The sequence below is a fragment of the Panthera leo genome, chromosome A1 (assembly GCF_018350215.1).
Source record: "Panthera leo isolate Ple1 chromosome A1, P.leo_Ple1_pat1.1, whole genome shotgun sequence".
Lineage (NCBI taxonomy): Eukaryota > Metazoa > Chordata > Mammalia > Carnivora > Felidae > Panthera > Panthera leo.
In genome coordinates, this window is record NC_056679.1 from 20,346,003 (window position 1) to 20,362,224 (window position 16,222).

The window sequence follows — 16,222 nt, forward strand, 5'->3', positions numbered from 1 at the left end:
TAGTGTCAGAATTAATGGAAACGTACATTAATCAAATCACAAATTAGAATGACTACCATTATTATACTTTAACTGTTCTAGGTATTAACCCATGTAAAAGGACATAAAAGATATAAGAGATATAATAATTAGAGTTACACACAATTTTTTGAAGATATGTATCTTATGCATCAAAACCCCAATATGAATATAATAAAAATATTTAAATTAATAGTTTAGTAAATTGGTCATTTAAAAGATAAATATGTAAAAATGTAAAACTTTGCCACAAAATAGCCAGTTAGAAGATCTAACTAAAGGAAAAAAAAAAAGATTTCATTAATAGCAACAAAAATACCTTAGAGATATGCCTTAAGAGAAATATCTAGAACCTATATGGAGATGGAGAACCAAATGTTAGTGAAAGGTATGATTAGGATTTTAGGAAATATGCAAAACTACTACATGCCTGAATAACAACAATGAATTTTATAAACACATCTGTTTGTCTCCAAATATTACTGATTTAACAACATCTCAATAGAAATCTCATTGGAGCTTATTCTTAGAACCTGACAAAATAATCCAACAGATCCAATGGAAAAATAAACAGGTGAGAAAACAATTAAATTAGAACTTTATCTCACAGCACATTTAAACACAAATTCTGTAGATGATTTAAGTAATTAAATATAAAACAAAAAATTAATTATTGAAAAATTAGAGGAAAATAAGTGGTTAACCTTCCTGCAAAGGGAAACATCCTTCTAAGTATAACATCAATATAAAGGAAAAGTTGATACACACACACACACACACACACACACACGCACGTCTACTTAAAAACCAAAACCATCTGCATGACAAAAAAGTCACACACAAAATTAAAGACAATTTACAGGCCAAGAAAAAAATTAACAATGAATATAGTGGACAAACAAGAATGCCTTTAAGTTATAGAATATCTTTAGGGTCCATAAGAAAAATACTGACACTCCAACAATTTTTTTTAATTTTTTTTTTTTAACGTTTATTTATTTTTGAGACAGGGAGAGACAGAGCATGAACAGGGGAGGGTCAGAGAGAGGGAGACACAGAATCCGAAACAGGCTCCAGGCTCTGAGCCGTCAGCACAGAGCCCGACGCGGGGCTCGAACTCACGGACCGCGAGATCATGACCTGAGCCGAAGTCGGCCGCTTAACCGACGGAGCCACCCAGGCGCCCCTAAAATGACCATCATTTAAAAAGCATATTTATGAAAAATACTTTGGCAGCCTGGGAAAATGCTCACGAAATGATGTTGTCAAGAAAAAAGATTATAAAATTACTACTATGATTCCTTAAAAAATTATTCTTATAGAAACACATGCCATATTATCTCCAGCCAGTGTCAAGGTGGGAGATTCGAATTTTAATTTTCTACTTTTCTCTATTTTCTGCAAAGAACAGGTACTCATAAAACAGACAGTGTTAAACAAAAGATTTACCAAAAACTAAAGGCTTTTAGCAAACTAGTAGTTTCTGACAGCTGTTATCTGAATTCTCTTGCTACCCTGAAAACCAGATTGCTACAGCTACCATGTGGGAAAGTTGTGCAAAATTATAGGCATACACTCAAATATGGTCACATGTTCGTTTATTGAGGAAACTGTGAGGCTAGCTACAGATCAGCTCTGTTCACTTGATGACTTTTCATGATGTCAGACAAGACTCTGAAGGCCACAGGCCATGAAGTTACCCAATTACTTTCCCATATTTTGTTCAGAAACACAAAAATCAAATGCCAAGAAATGTTCGACTCTGAAAATTGCCCTCATTTTAAAAAAGCTTTTTTTTTTTTTATTTTTTCAAAAGGTGGTAATTACGGGTCAGGAGGTAGAGTGGCATGGAGGAAGGACAAAAACGGAACGTGGAAAAGGCGAATATTTTTTGCCAGATTTCATTTTGAAAGTTTCAAGTCTTTTCAAGTTTTTTTTTTATTTTTTGCAGCGAAAAAGGAATCAATACTTTTCATTCCACTCTTGTCAACTTTAGCCAAAGCCTTCTGAGCTGCGGTCATTTTGTTATTTTTCTGTGAAGGAAAATAAGAGAACAATTGTTACAAATGTAACGTTTATGAATCATACATGCAAATCAAACAAGACCACGCATGTCTCAAGGTTCATTAAGAGAAGTATTTGCTGGTAACGTGCTTCATAAGGGAATGATTATTTTTTTTTTTTAAAGTTCTGATTTCTATTCAGAATTCAGACCTAAGACACAAAATACGTTAAAAGAAGCAGGACGCAAAACGGCTGCCTTCTAAGGAGGGGAATGTTGCAACCAATGGTTTACTTTAGGGGAATAATTCTGGAGGGTGTTTTAAGTGCAATAACACCAACAAAGGAACTGACATAGGCTGCGGTTGTCAGAGGAGGAATTACAGCCTGGTATTACAGCACGATGAATAATTCACAACAATTTACCGTTGGAGTTTATTCATAGGCTCTCCGGGAAACCAAGGCCAACACTGTAATATTCAAAAGATAACCTGTACTGCAGAGCATCCCGGACCAGCAGGACCACTGCCCTGGGATTCCTCCAACTAAGAACTTTTCAAAAAGCTGACTTCAAGTGACTCTGCCTTTTAAATTTCTATCTCTTTATGGTCACTGTTTGTTTTGTTTTGGTTTGTTGCCACATCCTGGAACGAGCACTAGCAGGAGGTAAATAGTAGCCGAGTTTCCTTCGGTGCATCATAACTTCTCAGCAGAAGCATACGCGATGGGAAGCAGCGAAGGAAAAAAATTCCTGTGTCTCCCTGTGAACTGTGAGATAGTCATTGACAGAGAAACTTTTAAGGGCACGGCGTCTGATCCCTGAAACCTTGCTTTTCACATTCTGTACTTATATTTTAGAAGGCTTATTTCCTCACGGGATGGTGAAAAGTGGCAGTCTCTTCGAGACAAGTTATCCCCTGTCTTTAACAGACAGCAGGGTCCAGCCCCTCATTTCCCTGGGGCGGTGCCCAAATAGATACAACAGAAAGCAGCAGTTGCAAGGGTGGGGCAGAAGCAGTTCTCACAGAGAATGCCAAAGCCTGCCCTGCTTACAGAAGCCATTGAGGTGACCAGCTATCTTGCCAGATCTCAACCTGGATTTTCCCCTGACGTCACATGCCCAGATGAATTACGTATAGATCAAAGAAAAAAATTATAAAAAAAACATTAAGTGCTAAGGTGGGGGGGGGGTTAAATGTTAAAGTCCAATTGGAAGTTAATTTATCTTGGATTGGGCAAGGTCTTTTTAAGCATAAAAATAATGAGAAAATCACAAGAAGAAACAATTCCTATTATTTAATCCTCAGAAAAACTTAAAGCTGTTAAAAAAATCAAATGAAAAGGATAAACACAGATTAGAAAATTATTTGTACCCTATTTAATATTAGTAATTATGGTCCTCGTCATAAGTTCCGGGAAGCTTCCAGGCAGTAGAGTTGACAAAAAATGACCTGTGGAGGCCCCCTCTCTTTGTGCCCCCCTACTCTTAATATAGAGCAAAGGGTAGGCACACTCTTGCTAAGCATATTGCCTTCGTGCCTCACAAGTCTTCTTGACTTGACATATCCATTGCCATTCACAATTTTGAATTACTGAGTCGCAGAAATGCAAGTTAACAATTCTTCATGGTTAAAACTGTAAAATCACAATCAAGCATGTAATTGTTCCTACGTGTCCTCATGCAGGATCACCTACGGGATCCAAGAATATGCCACTACAGCTGGACACACATACCTTTTCAGTCTTCCAATCTTTCCTGTTAAACTTAGTGTAATCTTCTTTTGCTTCTACAGGCTCATCAGATAACTTTACTTTCTGCAATGTTAGAGCAGTAAAGTGGTATAAAATGTCACCTCGACACATCACTCCATTTTTAAGAAAACAACAGGGCCAATCTGGACCCACATCAAGGCCAAATGGAACAACAGACCCGGCAAAGGGCTTTACTTTGCATTTTGCCAATTGTCTGGGGAATGAAGCCACATGTCCCTTCTGAAAAGCAGCCTTGGTGATGGGGGGGGATATGATCAGGTGAGCCCACGACCCAGCCCCTTGGGCAGTCTAGTGGTACTGATCACATATTTTGTATGTACCAGGACCAGGAGGCATCTAGGTGACTGCTGACTTTCAGGACAGTCTAATGGGGTGAAGGCAGGCACAGGGGTCAAAGACAAGAATTTCCTTTAAGGGGGCCAGGTGTCCAGCCAGAACCCCCACTGCATTCACCATCTGGGCTGGTGTAACGTCCACTGAGGAAGAAGGCACACCATGATTCTGTTGTTACCATTTTTGTATAGCTTCATGTTCTTACCTCCTTTCAACTGAACTATCTCAGTTTGTCCACACAAGGACAACCTTGCAAAGCATGATGCCAGCAGAAGGAAGCACAGAGAGACTAAACAAATGATCAAGGCCACCTAGCAGAGGACAAGGGCTAGGATCCCCATTTCTTAACAAGTGCTCTTTCCATGAGGCCCGGTGCAACCAAGCCCACCTCTACCTCATATTTTCACCATCCACATGAGCCTCGTGCACCAAGGAATGGGAGAATCTTGTCAAGAGCTAGACTGTGGCCTTAATGGTCCCATTATAGAAGGAATCGTGACACATTTACTATGTAAAAGGCACACAACAGGGCAGGGAAGTCTTGATGATTAACACAGAGAACTAACTGCACAGTGACCACAACCTGGTCTTCTATAGATCTTTGGGTTCTTTGTGGAGACACTGGGTTGACAAGATCTAACGTGACTCTTCCCTGGGAAATGCAGATTTGTTCCCGGCTTCCCTCTTCATATCCCAGCTTTTGCTAAACAAAGAACTGCAGGGCTAGGGCTAAAAGATACCCTGGCACATGAATGAAACCCAAGGGGATAAAACAACAGGTCTTGAAATACTTCATTCTAAACAAGGGCGGGGAGGGGGGGGCGCGCTCCTGGGAATCTATAACATTATGTGACACTCAAAAAAAAAAAAAAAAAACAGGGGCATCCTGGAAATCTATAAGGCAAAACCTTCTCTTGGGCACACCACAATCTAAGAAGGGAACCTTCAAAAGAAAAAGACTAGCTTATCACGAATGAACTACCTACCAGCAAAGTATGTATACAAGGAACTTAAGAATACATGTTTCTACTTAAATTAAGATCAGGGGTATTTAGGTGATGCATATTTTTACTAGAAAAGTCTCTTCAGCCAGGAGAGTGGAACTCGCAGGTAATAACGATGAAGGCTCTGATGCAAACTGCAAAAAGCTTAACGTTATAAGGTGGTTTGCTTTCCTTCTCTGTGGCAAAATGTTCTACAGATGTCATTATAAACCCTTGGGCGTATTTACTTTTCACGGAAAAGGAAGTCAAATGAAAAATGTTCAAGGTAAAGGTTAAGATGAAAAGTGCTTCTTTACAAATATAAAATGTTTCATAAGATGACTGACTTGTCCAGGTGTTTTAATGGCTCACTGCTAAGCAAGACACCAGTTATCAGTGCTTACAATAACAGAAATTGATTGTGGAAGGCTCTGCCTGGAATTTTCTTGAGTGTTATTCACAGCTCACGTTGAATATGCTTGAAAGAGTCATAGTTGTTACACTCACTTGAATTTTTGTTATTTAAAAAACCAAATCACTATAGGTTTGGAGGGATGTTTCAGAAGAAATAGAAAAAGGCTCAGAAAGACAGTAACAAAGGGTATGACTAAGCGGGTACAGTTCTGGAAAGAGAGGGGGGCAAACAGAAGAGTACCACAGGGATTCATGCTAGCTAGGATGGTCTGATTCTTACAAATGAGCTGCAAGAAGGAGCTCAGGAGCGTCTCCAACCTACTGACTGCATTCGGCTCTGCCAGCTGCCAGCGATAAATTCAAAGCATGGAAAGGGGCGACGGGTGGAAGCAGGGCTTCAATACAGGCAACCATGTGATAGTAAGAAAATAATGTGAAACATATTAAGGATGACAGGCTTCGTGCCATCATTACAAACAGATACAAAGATACCTAGTAGCCACTGGAACGTATTTCCTGAAAACGGTCAACTCTATTACTGTAAAAATCAATCAAATCCTGGACGCAGACAAGAAAGCTAGCAGAAGACATTACCCTAAGCCTGTTTAAGCCGTGGTACATCATCCAGTGCAGTTCGCACTTTGCACGCCGGAGCCCCAGGAAGACACAATAGACCGGGAGACCTCAAAAAGCAACTAAACAATCCAGGAGATGAGGGTGAGATTTAGGGGAAACAGGACTGGGAGATCTAAATCAGGGCTTGGCAAACCGCCCGCAGGCCAAGCCCTGCCGGCCGCCTGTTTTTATAAATGAAGTTTGGCTGGAACACGGCCGCCTGCCTTCGTTTATGAATCGTCTGTGGCTGTCTCTGTGCTACCACAGCAGGGCTGAGCCGTTGTGACAGAAACCAGCTGCTTCGCGAAGCCTCAAGTATTCACTCTCTGGCCTTTGCAGAGTAAGTCTGCTGACCTCCGATCTAAATCATAAATGATGAATGACATCACAAATGATTTACATTTTGGAAATTAAAATAGGAAAACAGAAAACCGGGTTAAAAGCAAACGTATGAAATGCATTACCCCGGATGCTATCAGAGGCCAAAAGCTTCAAGAACAGGCTTCGATCTGTTCACGAATGATCTCTAAGTTACTATGGAAGACGGATATTTGGGAGAAAGAAAGATGCTTAGGTTTTGGAAGGAGAAATATGAGAGAGAAACGGATATGCCCATCTCCTTACTTACAGCAAGACAATCATGTCTCTGTCCCCTAGAGCTACTTACTGTCAGAGATTAACTACCAGACTGGAAGAAGTGTGGGTCTGACCTAGAATGACCTTAGCAACTGACCTCTGCCCAGTGCTATTCCTCCAGAGAAAAGGATGCCCCTCCTCGGACGATCTGCTGAAAATGGCCCATAGCTACTACTGATGCACTTTAACAGGACATGATACAAAACAAACAAACAAAAACAAACAAACAAAAACGACCCCGAGTATGTTGGCCATCGTGAAGGCCGGGAAGACAGAAAGTGCTTTAACATCCATGACGTGTCCACTGTACATTCTCAGGGCATCCATTATTCTGTTGGCAGGAGAATGGCCTCACTGACAAGCTGATGCATGTGTTTATTTCCCTGTCTCTGAGCAGCGCTCGCTTGTCTGAGATCAGGCCTGGACTGAGGGACGTCACAGTGTGCCATCAGGTGTGGTTCATGGCTGCCTTCTCTACTCTCTGTATCTGGGAGACAAAAACAAGCTGCGGCCCACGGAGCAGGGGAGCGGTGGGTGGCGGTCGGAGAACAGCTGGAAGAGGAAGGGTTTTGTGCAACACAAAAGTTGCGTTGATCATTTCAAGCGGAGGAAAAAAAAAAGTTTGGCTATCTTTGTTCAAAGGATTCTCTGTGTTATAAAAATCATGCTCTGCTCACCTTTGTGCCAGTAATAATTAGATCTGGCAAAGTGAGTTTAAGTTATACATGGAGTCTTCCTGATGATTAATAAAGTTAATTGCAGGATCTGGCTGACTCAAGAAGAGTTCGTCACGTATCTATAAGACTTTTACGTAGGTATCTGGCTAAAACCAACTCTTATCTGGTTTTCACAGCACTTTATCATTCAGGTAAACTCTACAAAAATAAAAAATACCGATGGACAGCTCATTACAGTCTTTAATCCATACGACATCAGTCCGTGCAAGGTGGATTTAGAAAGCTTTAAAATGGGCGTGCCTGGGTGGCTTAGTCGGTTAAGCGTCCGACTCTTATCTCGGCTCAGGTCACCATCTCACAGTTTGTGAGTTTGAGCCCCATGTCGGGCTCTGCACTGATGGCTCAGAGCCTGCTTAGGATTCTCTCTCTCCCTCTCTCTCTCTGCCCCTCCCTGCTTGTGCTCTCTCCCTCTCAAAATAAATAAACTTAAAAAAAAAAAAAAGCTTTCAAATGTACTAGAACAAATTAACTTATGTGGCAAAAATGAAATATTTTTCCAAGTGCCCCAAAGATAGCTTAGTCACAGCTCCTTACCTTTGATGGAGGGTTTGGCAATGAAGCTGAAGGTTCTGGAAGCCTAAGGAGTGAAAAATAAGAATCATAGTCATTGTTTTTCATAGACAAGCAAACAGAGAGTCTGGGCCAGCTTAGGACTTACAAGTCCCACTTTTAGGGAATAGCTTCACCTCCATGTATCTGACAGTACAACTGCCTCAGTGAAAGGAATGAAATTTCTCTAAATGAAGAAATCTTCATTTTCCTTGTGGTGAAACTGTCTGAACTAAAAAAACAAAATTAGAACTCATTGTTGAAATGGAATTGCTTTACTTTAGCCTCTAGAAATTTGCATTCTGGCATTGTAGGATTTTTTTCCTTCAAAAACGACGAATGCAGCACATATATGAAATTGAAAATTATTTTAATTGTTGACAAAAAGTCACACAAACTTTACTTTTCTTCAATTAAAGAGAAGTTGAATTGACCTATCTTTCTCCCCAAATCTTCAAACACTTCAGAGTAAAGAAAAGAATCTAAAAAATAATGGGAGTACAGAGACATAGGTCTCTAATGAGACAAACAGGCACTGAGAAACACAGGGAAATATTAAACAGAAAGATAGGGTTATTGATTGAAAGCAGGCTTTGCAAGCACTTTAACTACACTAGAAACCAGTTCCCACTGTTGTTTTTTTTTTTTTAAGTTTATTTTTGAGAGAGATGGCGACAGCATGAGTTGGGGAGGGGCAGAGAGCGAGGCAGAGAGAGAGAGAATCCCAAGCAGACTCTGTGCCACAGCACAGAGCCCGATGCATGAGATCATGACCAGAGCTGAAACCAAGAGTTGGGTGGATGCCTAACCGACTGAGCCACCCAGGTGCCCCACTGATTGTTTTTTAAAGTAGGACCTAAGTCATTTGCTAAAAACAGCAACTATGCATCTGTTAAGAAGTCGCTTTATGTTTATGCATCAGAGGAGAAAGCTACTAGAAGAATCAGGGAGAGCTATTATCACACCCATAAAATCTTAACAATAGTTGCTAAAATCTAGAAAATAAACACATTCTTTTCAGCCTAAGGTGAAGTCTTTATAGTATATTAAATATCTTTATGAAGGACATAACACAAATCAGGTCCTTCTTAAACCCGTTTTCTGCCCTCTGACACAGATTGTGTTTCATTCTTTCCGCTTCAAGTGCTGGACAAAATGAAGGTATTTGGTGAGTATCCAATGACGGTAAATATGGTATAAAGCCCTTACATGTAGCTTTCAAGAATATTCCACATGCCATCTCTTCTTTCCTTCTAACCTTTATTTCTCTTAAAATCATCACAAAGAACCAAATTAGTTAAGTGTAACTGGGGATCAATTTTAATACTGTTTACCCTCTAAAATCATACCAATCCAAAAATCCAGTCCTAACATTCACAAGTTTCCGCAATCAGTATCCACCAAATCAATTTGTTCCAATCCACCAGTGTCCACTAAAAATTACCTTCAAACCACACGGTCCAGGAGGTAAGTCGAGAATACTCTCTTATCAAAAATAGTGATGTGATGGGGCACCTGGGTGGCTTGGTCGGTTAAGTGTCCAACTTCGGCTCAGGTCACGATCTCGCGGTCCGTGAGTTCAAGCCCCGCATCAGGCTCTGGGATGATGGCTCAGAGCCTGGAGCCTGCTTCTGATTCTGTGTCTCCCTCTCTCTCTGCCCCTCCCCCGTTCATGCTCTGTCTCTCTCTGTCTCAAAAATAAAAACGTTAAAAAAAAAAAAAAATAGTGATGTGATGTGATGAGCCATAAAGGACCTATTGCTGGGAGACCAGGAAGCGCCGAGGTACTTCCTAATTACGACTGAAGAGGAATGATACTTACTTTAAATATTTACACAGGTCGTCACTGAGTTCTCTAGGGATGTAATCAGATACCAGACCATGGGCATAACAAATATAATCCTCTGAAAGAAACAGAATGGAGAGTGAAAGAAAAAAAATTAGTAACAATTATGATAGTTTTACAACCAAATTGACCAGAGTTAAAATTCTGGCTCTAGCTGGCCTTAGAGACTCATTTAAGCTCACAGCCTCAGTTTCGTCATTTGTTCTTTTTTTATTTAAAAAACAAAAATTTTTTTTTCTTAACGTTTATATATTTTTGAGACAGAAAGAGACAGAGCACGAGCGGGGAAGGGTCAGAGAGAGAGACATGCAGAATCCGAAGCAGGCTCCAGGCTCCGAGCTGTCAGCACAGAGCCTGGCACAGGGCTCGAACTCACAGACCGCGAGATCATGACCTGAGCCGAAGTCGGACACTCAACCGACTGAGCCACCCAGGCGCCCCTGTTTTTATATATTTTAATAGTTGCTATGGTATGTGGTATGTGAATGCTGTGACTTCAAGGTAGAAAAATTAGGCATAACAAAGAGGGGCCGATCTTTTTCATCATCTTTTTCTTTTTATTACTTTTTAAATGTTTATTTTACTTTTGAAAGAGAGACAGAGATAGAGCACAAGTGGGGAGGAACAGAGAGAGAGAGAGAGAGGGAGACACAGAATTCGAAACAGGCTCCAGGTTCCGAGCTGTCAGCACAGAGCCCGACGCGGGGCTCGAACTCACGGACCGCGAGATTGTGACCCGAGCCGAAGTCGGACGCCCAACCGACTGAGCCACCCAGGTGCCCCGTCAGTTTCGTCATTTGTAAACTGGGGATGCTAACATCCAGCTGTTAGGGTAGTGAGGGACTTCATGGATGAGGTGTGACAGGATGATAGCAAAGATATGAGGAGATCAAGTAACACAGCAGTTGCCCAATGAGAGTTGAAACAAATTCAGGGTTGTTGTCTTAGTTGGGGCCTTTGAAAGCAAATAAAGCTCCAAGTCAGGGGTAATACGACGACATATTCACGTCTTTTAAAGAGTAATCTTTTCTAGGTCTGCTTCAATATTGGGTAAATCTAATTAATGAACAGTAACAAATATGTTCATGTAAGAGATGTAAGACATGACGTGTCTCTCTCTGTCAAGCACTTGCTTTGTAAGAGTCCTGAACATTATACGTACTCTCAAACTTAGAAAAATGCCTTCAAAAATGTAAAAAACTAACCTCGGTAGAATGTATAATCGTGAATTCTAAAGCACCTGGACAGTCAGTACTAAAATGAAGCTATGGTATCAATGAAATACATGAGACAAAATCTTTTTTAAAACCCTGTTTTTCAGTTCGGTGTTTTAGGTAGAATACTAGAGGATAATGAAACACGATATATGGGATCAATGTATGGGGATATAAACTACCAAAAGCACTATCTCAGGTTTGTTGCTGTGATAGTCATTTGCTTCTTCTTTTCTTCCTCTTCTGCCTTAAAACTAAGATAATAATTTGCCTAAGTATTAAAGTGCTGCCTAGACCACAGGATCTCAAAGAGTCTTCAGTAAGGGACCCTCACCCCCAAGACAGAACTGAAAGTTATCATGCGACGCTTCTTTAAATGTGCTCTTGGTTCTAGGTTAGTAATTATCCAATAAGTCATGAAGAGACAAAGGGAACTAAGAGAGCCAACACATGATTGGTTTGCCTCTTCTGGTAGCATACTGAACTAAAGATATAAAAAAAGGAAATGGTGTGAAACACTGTAAAGCTTACTTTATGGCTAGGACCCCAAGTGGTGAGATAGCCACACCCAGACTCTTATCTTTAGAGATTGGTTCAAACACTGGATTCAGAGACAGAAGTCTACTAGCTATGACGGGTGACCCTGGATAAGTCATCTCCTTCTCTGATACCATGAGTCTTCACTTTTAAAATGAGGTCTATCTAAATAATGTCTAACATCCCTTCTCCTACTTAAAAAAAAAATCTGGGGTCCATCCATCCATTTGACTCAATCCCTTCTCTTTTGTTAAAGCCAGTCAAAACCAGTGATAGCTGGTAAACTCAGTAAACTCAGCTCAGCAGAGCTGTCCACCGTTTCCTGAATGCCTGGAGCCTGCTAACATCTACATGTGTAAGGTGTCTTAAGGTAGATTTCTGCAAATCAAGGACTGCCTGAATCACCTTCAATCACAAACAGATCCCTGGTCCTAGTTTTAATTTTTTTAATGATGAAATTCTGATGCTTTGGAGTGGTATGCCTGTCTAGAACAGGGGAACATTGAATTGGAGTTTAAACTCAGAATAAGTTTTCTTCTTTTTTAATGTTTATTTATTTATTTTGAGAGAGAGTGAGTGCAGGGGAGGGGCAAAACCAAGCAGGTTTTGCGTTGTCAGCACGGAGCCTGACGCGGGGCTCCGTCTCATGAACCGTGAGATCATGACCTGAGCTGAAATCAAGAATGGGACGCTTAACCGACTGAGCCACCCGGGCGCCCCCAGAATAATTTCTGTCCCACGGTTGAGAATGTTAATTGTATTATACAGCTGTTTTTATTCAACTATACATACAAAAATAAGGGGACACTACACTGGAAAAAGCAAAAGAATGTACCTTAGGAATCTAAAAGAAAAAAATTGCCAAGGGCATCAATTTCCATCGAAAATCAAAATATTAAGATCCATGGTAGGACATACACTTCTGGAGACCAAGATGCAAACAGAAGCAGCCCGTTGGAAGCCTAGGGACACACAGCAGTATGACAGAAAGGGGAAGCGTGTGGGCCCCAGAGTCAGGCAGGCTGGGCTTCACCACTTACTGGCTGTGTGGCTTTGGGTGCAGCCTCCAGACTCTCATTGTAAAGTGAGACTTAAGGGGAGTGTTAGCTGGGATACTGTGTGTATACTGGCAAATTAGCCAAGGGCTTGGCACACAACATGATCTCAACGAATGACGGCCAGAGTTGTTAGGGTGGCCATTACTGTTTTTGCAAAATAAGTACTTGTCGAAGGAATTATTTAAGCATCGATTAGTGACAGCAGCGATCTATGGTAGAAATACCACTTGGTTCTGAAACGAAAGGCACACTGCCACAAGATCTATGAGAACACATGGACACGAATGCGAAGCTTCTGGGACATTAAGATTTTAAAATCATGAGGCAGGCATTTGTAAATCAGCAACTTACTCCAGGCAAAAGTAATTTCTGATAAAGTGATTTACCGGGGTGCCTGGGTGGCTCAGTTGGTTGAGCGTCAGACTCTTGATTTTGGTTCAGATCATGATCCCATAATTCTTGAGATCGAGCCCTGCATCAGGCTCCACGCTGAGTGTGGAGCCTGCTTAAGATTCTTTCTCTCTCTCCTTCTGCCCCCTCCCCCACTCATGCTCATTTTCTCTCTCTCTCAAATTAAAAACAAATAAATAAATACATAATATTAAAAAAACTGATTTCCTTACCTTCCTTGTCACTGGAAGCCTGGTCACCAGAGAAAAATGCAGTTGCCTGTACCCGGGCACTGACATTTACATTATTGGTTTTTAAGGCTGCCACAATCTGATTAACCTATAAAGTAACCAAAAGGGAAACATCAGGGTATTTCCAAGGAACTTTAGAGATCCACAACCTTCCAGATGATCCTCGATCCATTTAAGATCCAGGAAGAAGTAACTGAGGACCTAGAAATGTCTTGACCAGATACCAGAAGATGAGAGAGAGATGCACATTCAGACAGGAGTTGAGCAATAGCGGCAGCATTTGGGGATGATGTCAAAACATGTACCTCTAAATGCCTACGCAGTATGAGAGCACTGCCTCCGGAGTCAGGCTACTTGGCTGTGCTCTGTGACCATGGACTACTTACTTAACCTCTCTGTGCCTCTATCTAATGGGGACAAAAATAGTACCTAATGCACAGTATTGTGGTGAGGCTTAAAAGAGTTCATATATGTAGAGCCTTTAGAAAAGAGCCTGGCACAAAGTTTATATGCAATAATTTTTTTTCTAAATGGAATAAATCATATAAATATCCCACTTCCTAGGAATTTAAGAAAAGAAACACAATTGATAAATATACATGTGAACTTGCGATTCACGTCATCATCACTTGCTAACAACAAAACCTAAATGCCGAGACCCTGCTCAGCACTCACCCTTATTTTTCACCTACTACTAATGCAAATGAAAACTGAACCATGGGGGCACTTGTAAAATCTTTCCACTATTTTGTATAGTAGGAGCCTGATTAATTCCGCAAGGTTCGCTTCCATGTTTCCGGGTTCCCCGTGTGCCCAGTAACATGGTACGACAAGTGTGTTTTCCACATACAAGACAGAAGAGAATCTTCAGAATCCGTACTATACTGAACTTGAAAAACTCTGTCATCAGTAGACCTAGACTGGTGAGATTCTTAATCAGTATGAAAGTCCACAATATTCTTAGACCAGTGGCTTTCAAAGGAGTTTGTTTCTACTACACCTACAGTAAGCAATACCCAGCAACCCAGTACTTCAACACATATATATGCTTCATAGAACCACACTTAATACTTGCCCTTACTCTGTGCTACATTTTAATACATCCTATCCTACCCTATCCCATCCCATCCCACCCCAATCCCATCCCATTCAAGAGAAATACTGGTTGTGACCCACAGAATCTATTTGAAAACCATTGCCCCAGACCTGAGATTAGTTCTGGGATGTTAGGATCACTAAGTTCCCTCCAGCATCCGGATGCTGAAGGTGAAACACACTTCCCCTAGGCCTGAATCCTGTCTGCCTCAGCCCCCTGCCTCGCTGTGTGAGCAAAAGCAACCTCTGAGACAGGGACCGAAAGCAGTAAGTGCGTGTCACTCCTGGTATTATCTGGCTTGTAAGACTCAAATATCCATCACCAGATGGTGGGAACTTCTTTCATTCAGGGGTGAGGATCATGGGAAATGGGGATGCAGGTCAAAGGAAAACATGGAGCTAAACCCAGAGATACATGAGTTAGGGAGGATGAAGAGTATTTGGGTATCTCTATACAGTTTCTGTATTTTAGCTGGATAAACAACATGGCCCTTTAGATTCACACTTACCTCCTTCTGTAAATATTTTTTAAAAGGAGCATTAAAACTTTTTCTGCCGTAAGGTACTGGAGGCGTACTCTACCTTTTTTTCCAGCCACTTTATCGTCTTCTCCTTGCTGTACTTGTAATATTTCTTTTTGTCTATTTCTGGATTAAAGAGAAAAACAAAACAAAAGTGTGGATTAAGCAAAAAAAAAAAAAAAAAATAGACTCATAAGGTTATATCGTATACAAGATATGTATGTAACATCCACAATCATTTAAAAATGTTTTGTAACAGTTTATATTCTTAAAAAAGTCAATCTCTAAGCCTGAGAACATACTTGAGAAGTTAAAAAATCATCCCAAGCCAGAACTTGGGTGACTCAGGTTTCATCCAACCGTTAAATGAATGGGAATTTAAGAAAATCATCAAATTATACTAATAGTTCTCATCCCAGAGAGAAATTTCTTTCTTGTCTTTTTATTGCACCTATAGGAGATGATAGATGTTAACTATATGTATTGTGGGGATCATTTCATAATATATGTAAGTCAAGCCATTATGCTGTACATCTTAAACTTATAAGGTGATGTGTGTCAACTATTTCTCAAATCTGTAGAAAATCTGCAATTTTTAAAACTCAGCAAATGAACATGCCAAGCAACCTTCATTTGTCGACATAAGTTTAAGCTTACCTCAGTGTTTTCAATGAAAGACTTCTTTTCTTCCTTTTTTAAAAAATATTTTTTAATGTTTATTTATTTTTTTAATGTTCATTTATCTTTGAGAGACAGAGAGAGACAGAGACAGAGTGTCAGAGGGGTAGGAACAGAGACAGGGGTAGACACAGAATCTGAAGCAGGCTCCAGGCTCTGAGCTGTCAGCACAGAGCCCAACACAGGGCTTGAACTCACAAACCGTGAGATGACAATCTGAGCCAAAGTCAGATGCTTAATCAACTGAGCCACCCAGGTGCCCCGAAAGACTTCTTTTCTAAAATAAAAATGGAAATCCCAAGAAAGAAAACAAAAACTAAAAGGAGATGCATATGAAGTGTGTTGCAAACATTCAGGAAAAAAAAAAAAATCTCGTTAACTACTTAGTACTGTCCTGGTGGGATTAGTGAGAAGGAAGAAAAGATATGCCTATCTTTGAACACATCACCAGTCTAACCATAGCTATTCAGGGGAATTTAGATTTATGATAGGCTTGACTTGGCCCGTAATGGGGGATAAAAGGTTCCCCTCTTGTAAGTTATACTGTCCCCCCCTTACAATCCACCCAGCTTT

At 40.6% G+C, this 16,222-nt stretch overlaps 1 protein-coding gene across 8 annotated transcripts in view; it reads right to left on the reverse strand.

Moving 5' to 3' along the window:
* Positions 1–1,599: 1,599 nt before the first annotated feature.
* The window catches only part of RNASEH2B (ribonuclease H2 subunit B), a 59,576-nt gene continuing 44,953 nt past the window's right edge, over positions 1,600–16,222 (reverse strand). For 7 of the 8 annotated variants that reach the window (XM_042910282.1, XM_042909905.1, XM_042910441.1 and 4 more), the window contains exons 6-11: positions 15,033–15,097; positions 13,338–13,443; positions 9,882–9,963; positions 8,045–8,087; positions 3,754–3,834; positions 1,600–2,051 (exon numbers count right to left, since the gene is read on the reverse strand). In XM_042910282.1, the coding sequence (XP_042766216.1) occupies positions 1,944–2,051; positions 3,754–3,834; positions 8,045–8,087; positions 9,882–9,963; positions 13,338–13,443; positions 15,033–15,097 (485 nt within the window). In that variant the 3' untranslated portion in view covers positions 1,600–1,943. The remainder of the gene's footprint in view (positions 2,052–3,753; positions 3,835–8,044; positions 8,088–9,881; positions 9,964–13,337; positions 13,444–15,032; positions 15,098–16,222) is intronic. The other variant, XM_042909991.1, reaches the window with a different exon arrangement.